This window comes from Pelecanus crispus, chromosome 9 (genome assembly GCF_030463565.1).
Source record: "Pelecanus crispus isolate bPelCri1 chromosome 9, bPelCri1.pri, whole genome shotgun sequence".
In the NCBI taxonomy this organism is placed as follows: Eukaryota; Metazoa; Chordata; class Aves; order Pelecaniformes; family Pelecanidae; genus Pelecanus; species Pelecanus crispus.
The window spans coordinates 30,351,800-30,362,406 of NC_134651.1; the positions used below are offsets into that span (position 1 = coordinate 30,351,800).

The 10,607-nt window shown below is 55.7% G+C and overlaps 1 protein-coding gene across 1 annotated transcript; it reads right to left on the reverse strand.

The window, feature by feature from the left end:
* Positions 1–5,785: 5,785 nt before the first annotated feature.
* Positions 5,786–10,173, reverse strand: NRROS (negative regulator of reactive oxygen species). Its single transcript, XM_009478142.2, has 3 exons — positions 10,073–10,173; positions 8,005–8,128; positions 5,786–7,753 (listed from the first exon to the last, which is right to left on the reverse strand). Exons 1-3 carry the CDS (start codon positions 10,171–10,173, stop codon positions 5,786–5,788), a joined length of 2,193 nt encoding a protein of 730 aa, XP_009476417.2.
* Positions 10,174–10,607: the final 434 nt, after the last annotated feature.

Genomic DNA, 10,607 nt, shown 5'->3' on the forward strand with positions numbered 1-10,607 from the left:
TTGCCCCGTCCCAGGTGTAGGACCTTGCATTTGGCCTTGTTGAACCTCATGAGGTTCACACAGGCCCACCTCTCCAGCTTGTCCAGATCCCTTTGGATGGCATCTCGTCCTCCTGGTGTGTTAACTGCACCACTCAGCTTGGTGTCATCTGCAAACTTGCTGAGGCTGCACTCAATCCCACTGTCTATGTCATTGATGAAGATGTTAAATAGCACCGGTCCCAGTACGGACCCCTGAGAGACCCCACTTGTCACTGGTCTCCATGTGGACATCAAGCCACTGACCACGACCCTCTGGATGCGACCATCCAGCCAATTCCTTATCCATCGAACAGTCCACCCATCAAACCCATATCTCCCCAATTTAGAGAGAAGGATGTTGTGGGGGGACTGTGTCGAACGCTTTACAGAAATCCAAGTAGATGACATCCATTGCTTTTCCCTTGTCCACTGATGCAGTCACTCCTTCATAGAAAGCCACTAGGTTGGTCAGGCAGGATTTGCCCTTGGTGAATCCATGCTGGCTGTCTCGAATCACCTCCCTGCCCTCCATGTGCTTGAGCATATCTTCTAGGAGGATCTGTTCCATGATCTTCCCAGGCACAGAGGTGAGGCTGACAGGTCGATAGTTCTCAGGGTCCTCCTTTCTTCCCTTTTTAAAAATGGGCACAACATTCCCCTTTTTCCAGTCAGCAGGGACTTCACCGGACTGCCATGACTTTTCAAATATCATGGAGAGTGGCTTGGCAACTACATCAGCCAATTCCCTCAGGACTCTGGGGTGCATCTCATCAGGTCCCATAGACTTGTGTACATTCTGGTTCCTCAGGTGGTCTCCAACCTGATCTTCCCTTACAGTGGGAGGGGCTTTACCACCCTGGTCCCCATCTTTTGGTCCATCAATTAGGGAGGGGTGAGGAGAGAGGTTGCCGGTGAAGACCGAGGCAAAGAAGTTGTTGAGTACCTCAGCCTTCTCCTCGTCTGTTGATACAATTTCGCCTTTCTTGTTCGTCAAGAGGGGTACGCTTTCTTTAACCTTCCTTTTCTGGTTGATATACCTGTAGAAGCCCTTCTTGTTATTCTTTACGTCCCTTGCCAAATTCAGCTCCATCCTCGCCTTGGCCTTCCTGACCTCCTCCCTACACAACCGGGCCGTTTCCCTGTATTCCCCCCAGGATACCTGTCCCTGCTTCCACTGCCTGTGCCGTTCCCTCTTACTCTTTAGTTTGACCAGCATGTCTCAACTCAGCCACGCTGGTCTCTTCCCTTCCTTGCCTGATTTTTTACACTTGGGGACTGATAGCTCTTGTGCTCTATAGAAGGTGTCCTTAAAGATCTGCCAGCTCTGTTCTGTTCCCCTGTCTCTGAGGACCGTCTGCCAGGGGGTCCTTCTGACTAACTCCTTGAAGAGCTGGAAGTTTGCTTTCCTAAAATTTAGGGTCCTGACTGTACTCCTCGCTTTTCCCATGTCCCTCAGGAGCGTGAACTCCACCAATGCGTGATCACTGCAGCCCAAGCTGCCTCCAGTCTTGACATCACCGATGAGCTCAGTTGCATTGGTGACCATCAGATCCAGTATCACGTCCCCTCGGGTAGGTGTGTCTATTACCTGGCTTAGGAAATTGTCGTCTATGCATTCCAGGAATCTCCTGGATTGCCTACAGCTCGCCGTGTTGCTTTTCCAGCAAATGTTGGGGTGGTTGAAGTCCCCCAGCAGGACAAGAGTCTGCAAGCGCAAAGCCTCCCGGAGCTGGAGGAAGAAGGCTTCGTCAGCAGGCTCCCCTAGATCAGGCGGCCTGTAGTAGACACCAACCACCAGGTTCCCTTTGTTGCCTCTGTCTCTGACTCTTACCCATAAGCTTTCAACCTGCATGGCTATTCTTCAGGGACAGCTTCACACTGTATTGATTTCTTTATGTAGAGGGCAACGCCTCCACCCCTCCTTCCTCACCTGTCCCTTCTGAACAGCCTGTAGCCATCAATAGCCACATTCCAGTCGTGGGATTCGTCCCACCAGGTTTCGGTTATGGCAATCAGGTCGTAGCTGTCTAGTAGCACAGCAGCTTCCAGCTCCTCCTGTTTGTTCCCCATGCTGCGTGCATTCATGTAGAGGCATTTCATCTGGGCTGTTGGCCATGTCACCTTCTTAGTGGAATATCCCTTGTTTCCCTCAGGGTGTTTCACGAAGGTTTCCTTGTGAGCTCTAACTATCTCAGGAGCCCCCGGCTCATCTCTGCCAGACTTCAGCTGTGCTGCAGCATCCTCATCATGCCTCTGGGCAACAGGTTGAGGGCTCACAGTAGCACTCCGTCCCTCTAACCATTGCGTACCATCCCACAGCTTGTCACAGGCAAGCCTGATATGTTCCCCCTCCCCCTTCACATCTAGTTTAAAGCCCTGTCAATGAGCCCCGCAAGCTCCTGTACAAAGACCCTCTTTCCCCTTTGAGAAAGGTGGCTCCTATTTGTCGCTAGCAAGCCTGGTGCCATGTAGGCCGTCCCATTGTCGAAGAACCCAAAGTTGTGATGGTGGCACCAGCCTCGGAGCCATGTGTTAAGAGATTGGATCCACCTGTTCCTACCAATGTCACCTCCCACAACTGGAAGGAGGGAGGAAAAGATGACCTGTGCCCCCGATTCCCTCACTAACCGTCCCAAGGCCCTGAAGTCTCTTTTAATCACCCTTGGGCTGTGCACTGCAACTTCGTCACCACCCACGTCGAAGAGCAGTAAGGGGTAGTAGTCTGAGGGGCGGACCAGGCTGGGAAGTCTCCTGGTGATATCTCTGACCTGGGCTCCTGGCAGGGAGCAGACTTCCCTATGAGGAGGGTCCACCCAGCATATTGGACCCTCCGTTCCCCTCAGGAGGGAGTCTCCTATGACTATGACCCGTATACATGGTATTGAAAGCCTTGCTGAAGTTGAGGTGAGTGGTACCCACTGCTCTCCCCTTGCCTACAAATCCAGCCATTTCAGCGTGGGAGGCAAGCAGGTTGGTCAGGCATGACTTACCCTTGGTTAATCCACGCTCACTGCTCCAGCCACCCTCTTCTAGAAATCATAGAATCATAGAATCATAGAATGCTTTGGGTTGGAAGGGACCTTGAGAGATCATCGAGCCCAACCCTCCCTGCAGTAAGCAGGGATTGAACCTGTGAACTTGGCGTTATTAGCACCATGTTCTAACCAACTGAGCTAACCCGGCTGGTCCAAATGTGCTCCAAGAAAGCACACTCTGTGGTTTTCCCAACATGAGCATGACCATCCTGTTGCTCCCCAGAATGTCCTTTTGGCTATTACTGAAGATGGGTGCAACATTTGCCTTTCTCCAGTCACTGAGGACTTCCGCAGATCTCCATGACCTTGCAAAGATGATGAGCAGCAGCTTTGTCAGGACGTCAACCATTCTAAAAGTGGAAGCTCATCTTGTTGCCCTGACATCCCTTGCAGGTCCCAGCTCTGGGTGGGCCTCGGCTTTCCCGGCACCATGCCCCCATGCCTGGGCAAAACTGCTAACCCCTCCTGTGATGGAAGAGTGTTGAGTAACCCCCACATTGGCTCAATACAAGCAACAATGCCCACGATTTATCCACACCCCGGGCAGTGCCAAGCAGCCGGGTACCTATCTACGTGTGTGCCCACAGCTGCACCCCACATCCCCCTGCCAAAAAGAGAAGCAGCAGCGGCCGCAGTGGTGGAAGAAGCACACACATCCACTCTCCAAGGCTGGATCCGGCACCCACAGTGGAGGGAAATGGCCGCAGGGAGTGGGGTGCTCACAGGGGCACCCTGCCCACCCTGCCAGCAGGGAGACACCAAAATGCAGCTGCAGTACCTGGTGCCAGTGCAGACCTGCTAGAGGACATCGCAGGGATGTATTTATAGGTCACTGTTGTCCCTCAGGCATGTGGCTTACGGGCAAAAGAACGGCTGAAATAGGTTGAGGGATTCCCCAGCTGGGCCCTAATTTGGTTTTGGCTATTTTGGTCTAAAATACAGCCAGAAAGCAGACGTTTTCCGAGACAGATTTGACAGCTGGGTTTCCAGAGCCTTGCCAGCACTCGGCCCCAGTGGTGCTCCTGGCTGGTCCAGCATGGTCCAACCTACACTGTTTTTTCCAGCCCGGCATAGCAATCAGCCATGCAAGGCTCACCTATGACCCCACCAGCACTTGCCGCAGCTCTGTTTTGGTCCCAAACTCTGCCACAGCCCATCCTCACCCAATGGCTCCCTTGCATATCAAGGCAGCAGCATCTCCAAAAACCAGTGGGGATGCACCGCTCCATCTCCGAGCCTGCCTCCCCACTGCCAGTGTGCTGGCTCCATGCTCAGAGGTTGCTTCACCACTGCAGATGCACTGGGTGATGTCTGGGCTGCAGCTGACCCTGGTCCTCATCCCCACGCCTGCACCAGGGAGGATGCTGCCCTGATGGCCCCACTGCTATCCGTGACTCCAGCTGCCTGCACCTGCCTGTGCTGCCCCCCCAGCATCACTCCTGGCCCCACGCCAGTCTCAGGCATCTCTCTCCACCACCTCCCAGGACAACCCCAGTGTAAGGTGGAATGACGCAGAGCTGGCTGGGGGGCTCGAGCCCCCAGCACACCCCACATTGGCCCACTGAGCTCATGTGAGTCCGGGCAAGGACTAGCCCCCCATCATGCCCACACTGGCACTGCCACTTGCTTCCCCGCACCCCGCATTTCCATTAAACTTGGACATGTGTTTCACTGGAGACATCCCAATGGAGTCACAGGAATAAAGCTGCTCTGGTTCTCAGCAGGGCTTTCAAGTTAGCACAAACTACCATCACTTCTCATTTCCACCCACAATAACCCTCTGAGGAACAAAGTGGCACTTCTCCAGGTAGCATGCTGCTGCAATGGGAGTACATGCTGCGACCAGGGCTGGGTGGAGGAAAACCCCCCCCATGCCGCCGGAGCTGACAGCCCACAAGAGCAGGGCTTGGATAAAATAAAAGAAGGTCTTCCTCCTTGTTACCTCCTTTGCATCTGTTTAATCCAGCACTTGCTGGAGGAAAAGAAATTGATAATAAAATATTACCACTGATATAATTTATTCTCATGTCTTTTAGTCAATATTTTACATCATTGCAACTTGGGCTATTTTTAATGGGTTCTTCTAGCCAGGATTGCGACTTAACCAAGCAGCAACACCCCAAAAAGTGTTTTTCAGCCCTACTGACAACACCTGTCTTATCAGCACATGCACATGGGTGCATGCCCAGGGCTGCCTGCGAGTCTGCTGTTGCTGGCAAGAGTGGCACAGGAAGCCACAGGCACAGAGACCCTTCTCTGCAGTGCCCAGGTGATGCTTGCTCCAACCCCAGGCAATTCATGGAGGCTGGCTGCAGAGCTGGAGCATGTTTTGCAGCAGAGAGTTGGCTATGGGGGTGAATAAATAAAATTAACTGCCTGAATGGGGGCAAAAAACAGCGCTAGGGGGCAACTGTCCATGCCCCTTTGGCCAAGAGTTGTTCAGTGTCATGTCTGCTTGGCTCTCACCAACATCAGCTGAAGGTTTCTGCTGAAGACCTGTCCCTTGAGGATGCCCAGCACAGCCCCAGGCTCCACCACTGGCCACAGCCCTGCACCCTTTGGGTACCCTTAGGGCATCTGTAGCCGGTACAGCAGCTCTCCCAGCACCCCCTAGTCTTCCAATCCAGCAAGTCTCCATCTCGCCCACCTCAGAGGGGTTATCACCTGTAATCCTGACAACCCACTCACATTCACCATTCCCAAGCCCTTCCTCCTCCTCGTCCTCAGCCATCAGTAAGGGCTGGACACCCCACACTGGCTTTTCACCATTTTTAGCAGCTTTTGCTTGAGCATGAGGAATACAACAGCGAAGGCCACCAGAAGCGTCAGGCAGGTGGGCAGAGCCAGCACCAGGTAGAGGAGCGCCAAGTCGGCTGTTTGCCAGCGGCAGCTCCACAGGATGGACTCGGGCAGTGCTCTGGGGCTCAGCGTGCGGGAGGCGTAGCTGCAGGTCACCTCCTGCCCATCGGGGATGTGCAACCCCTTGACCTGCTGCAGGGCATCCCACCAGCCCAGTGTGCAGCAGTTGTAGGGATTTTGGCTGAGGTAGACCTCCTGCAGGCTCTTCCCGAGCGGTGTCCATGCGACGTCTGGTGGGAGAGCCAGGAGGCAGTTGTCCCGCAGGTCCAGGCTGTGCAGTTTCAGGATGCCCAGCGAGGTGGGGAAGACAGTCAAGGAGTTCCCCGACAGGTCCAAGCGCACTAGGCTGTTAAAGGCAGAGAAGTCCATAGCGGTGGAGGAGAGGCTGGTGTTCCTCAGAGACAACACCTGCAGTGTCAGAGCAAGGTCCTGCAGCCACTCCAGGTCCCCGGACAGTGCCTGATGGTTATCGGAGAGGTCCAAATGCATCAGTGATGTTCCCTGGAAGGGGTGGCCACCCAGTCCCTGCAGACCACAGCCAGCCAAAGAGAGATGAGTCAAGGTCTTGATACCCCTGATGTCCACACAGGGGGGACTCTCCACCTCACCTGCAACAGCTGGCTGGGGACAGAGGTCGATGCGGTTGCGGCTGATGTCCACGGTAGTGATCTTCCTGGTGTAGGTGAAAACCCCAGAAGGGAGTGCCCGCAGCCTGTTGGTGCTGAGGTTGAAGAGCCGCAGGTTGGGCAGGACGTCCCCAGTGCCCACCTCTGCCCCCAGCTCTGCCAGCTGGTTCTGGCTGAGGTCCAACTCCGTCAGCATGCCTAAGGGGTCCCCCTCCGACAGGTGAAATGTCTCCAGGCAGTTCTGATTGAGCTTCAGGTGGGTCAGGGAGGGCATCTGGGCCAGGAAGCCCTCCGGCAGGTACCAGACCTGGTTCTGGCTCATGTCCAGGATGTGCAAGGAGGAGAGGTTGCTGTGGCAGATCTCATCCCAGAGGCTGACTGTTGTGACATTGGTGGAGTTGCCATCAATGAGCAGGAACTGCACTGTGACATCTGCCAGGGATGTGCCATTGGGGAGGCGCTGGTAGAAGCTCATCTCGTTGTCCTTCAGCAGCAAGGAGTGCAGCTTGCTCTGCCGGGGCAACACAGGGAAGAAGAGGAGGCGGTTGTGGGACAGGTCCAACACCTCCAGCTCAAAGAGGTCATCACTTTCCACGGCCAGAAACCACTCGATGACATTGTTGCTGACATTGAGCACCCTGAGCTGGGTCAGGCCAAACTCCACTATGCACGGGAGGTAGTTGTAAGCCACACTGAGCCTCTGCAGACTCTGTAGCCCTTCAAAAGCTTGGTCAATCTCAAAGATGTAGTTCTTCTCCAGGTTCAGCTCCAACAGCTGTGTCAGGTTCGTGAAGATGGATGAGTCCAGCCTCATGATGATGTTCCTGGCCACAGACAAGGACTCCAAGGAAGACAGGTTCCAGACCAAAACCGATACCATGTCCTCAGTGAGACGGTTTCCAGCTAGATCCAGCGTCCTCAAGGCTGGCAGAACAGAAAGAGCAGCCGCTGTCAGTGAGTAGTTGGTGAAGAGGAGATTGTCTGCCAAGGAAAGCACATGGAGGCCTTGGCTGCTGAGGAAGGCGCCAGGCTCGATGAGCTCCAGCCGGTTCTTGGTCAAGCTGAGATGCCACAGCTGGTGGTACAAGAGCAGAGAGGCATTGCCCAGAACCTGGATAGTGTTGTCATCAAGCAACAGCTCCTCAGTATCACCTTGAAGATTTCCTGGGACGGAGCTCAGCCATCTCCCAGTGCAGTCCGTGGTGCTCTGCACCTAAAGCAAGAAGTGGATATGTAACGCTGCTCTGAGAGGCGGGAGATGGGGGCAGATGAGGAGGGAGAAGTTTGGTAAGCACAATTAGGATGGAGGAGGTGGCTCTATGGTTAGAGCCTCGGCACCTCAGTCCACTCTTTAGCTAAGCCCAGTAGCTGGGAGGGGGAAGGTCTAGAGTTGCTGAGGCACTTGGGCTTTGCAGGGCAGGACCAAGCAGTCAGAAGGTTGAGGGTTTGCAAGAGAGGACTTACGAGCTCACAGCCAGCGGGAGATGCTGCCCAGGCTGTGACCGCCCCGCTTCCCCATCCCACTGCCAGGAGGACCAGAAGCAGGGAGAGACCAGGGAGCGGGGCCTCCATTTCAGCGGCGGTACTCCTGTGGAGATGGAGACAGAGGTGAGAAGGTCAAAAGCTGCAGACCGCTCATCCCAATAGGCCCAGGTTTTCCCAGGGAGCCCATCATGGCAGTAGTGATCCTTGTGCATGGCTGGCCTCCTGCCCATGGCTGCTGCCTGGAGGCAGGTGCGTAGCTCCTGTCATTGCCCCCAGGAGCACCCAGAGGCAATGGACTCCCAACATGCCATAGTGGTGGCCACCATGCCCATGAGACCTAGGCTACCACAAGCTGCCCATGGAGAAACAGCAAAGAGCCCTGTCACCAAGCCCACCTGCCCCAGCAGGAGCTCTCGTGGGGGTCTACCAAGAGGAGTGCGGAGAGCAGGAGAAAAGAAGGGACAGGGAGGCAGCAGCTCAGTCCCTGCACGGGGCAGTGCACGTGGGAAAGCCACCGTTGTCGCTGCACAGCTGCTCGCGAATGCCACTGAACTGCAACCTTCGAGCAGAGGCTTCCCCCCCGCCAGGGCTTGCATCCCCTGTCTCCAGCACCAAACACTCCCCTGGTGGACACCAACCCAGCCGCCACCAAGTCCCCTCCAGCACCCATCCCCACCGGAGGTCCTCCGGGGGAAGCAGAGGCTCTCCAGCGCAAGGTGCCCCGTTACTAACTTGGTGGAACTGGAGCTGACGGCATTTGCATCTGGGGAAAAGCTGAACCTCAGGCAAATGAGCAGCGAGGTCTCAGCAAAGTCTTGGCAAGCGGCGTTTTCATAACTGCCAGTGCTTGAACAAGAAACAGGGGGGTTATTTTTGGCAGCCCGGGTAGCTGGAGCCTTGCAGCACAGAGGGAGCAGGGGACATGTCCTGGGTTGTCCCCTTCCTTAGGACAGCCAAAAGCCTTAAGCTGGTGTCTCATCAAAGCAGCATTTATTAATCTGGTGGGGATGGAGAGGAAGCCCCCCTTCCCCAGGCTGGAGCAGCTTGTGCCCTCCCAAGCCCTCGGTCTCCAGCAGCGCCTTGCACCGAGGCACAGTGGCAGGAGAGGGACCCTGCTGTGTCCTCACTGTACCCAAAAAACAGGGCCTTTGGCTCCGGCTCGCCTTTGGCCCCTGAACCCCTCCACAGAAGCTCGCACTTTCCTTCAACCAGCTCAGCCTTTCTTTACCACCCCGTGTTGGCCTCCCCCAACATCAGAAGTACCTCCATCCTCCCGCACCTCTCCCTGGGGCTGCGGGGATGGCACCTGCCCAGCCGAGACAGCGGGCAGCAGGACCGGCAGGAAACCCCTGCCCACAGCCCCGCAGAGGAGCCCACATGCAAGAGGTCTGGGAGCGTCTGGGGTGCTCCCCATGGCGTACGCCAGCCCCGGCACCGGCCCACGCAAATGTGTGTCTTGTGAGCATGGGCATTAGCGACACACAGACACCACAGATATTCAGGCTGGCAAGGGGGGCTCCCCAAAAACCCCCAGCAGGGCTTTCCCCCCGACAAAGGTATCAGGGGGCAGTTACTCACCACGTGGAGCAGCGTGCGGGGTTTGCCACAACTCATCCTGCAGCCGGTGGCCCCTCTGGCTGCGCACAGGGGGCTCTTGTGGCCAAGGATAGGTGCAACCTGATGGTTTTCTCTCCCACCCGCTTTCTCACTTAGCACTAATATAGCCTTTGCGGAAGGAGCTAACGGAAACTGCAGTCACATGGAGGCAGAGAGCGCGGCCAGGCACTTCGCTTACTGATCTCAGCACTTACAACCCGGGTCATGCACTCACAAAGAGCTCCCCAGCAAGGAGGAACTGCTGGGGCCAGGCAGGCAGGGAGGGCGATGCGGGGGGGAACCAGCCCCCACCAAGGGTCACACAGCTCCTGGCTTTCCCACTGCTCCCAGAGACAAGCCAGCACTGGGGACCACCCTTGCACCATGACTGCTCTGCACAGCTCCAGCAGCAAAAACCCTGGCAAGGGTTTCAGGCATCAGAGCTAGTGACCCAGGGGGCTTCTTGCCTGTGGAGCCATGCCACCAACCCAGCAGGGGCTGAAGAAAAGCCACCAGCTGGACAGTGGTCCCCTTCATGGCACCTAGTCCCATTGTGGCCCTCTAGTCCCCCGCTTGCCTCCACCACCCAGCACAGGGGCTTCGACAGGAGTCAAGGGATGCAGCTTCCCACAGGGGAAGAAAAAGGTGCTTTTATTTCCCTTTGCATCCCAAACTGAGGTTGAACATGTTCCCAGATGTTGAGTCCCTGCTTTGGGACACCAACACCCAGCCCCTCACATTGTCTAGGTGAGATCCGGGATGCTCAGATCCCACCGCCCACAGATCTTTGGGTCTCCTGCAGCTGCTCGGGATTTTGGTAAACCTAGCACCCAGGGTGCAAGTCAGACCCATCCGGATACAGGGACATCCCAACTGCCAATCCCTATGTGAAAGTCAGCATAAATGTTTTTTCCCACAACCACCAAGGCAGAAAGAGAGACAAAAATCCACATTTCCAAGGCAATATGATCAGGGAGGCCTCCTTC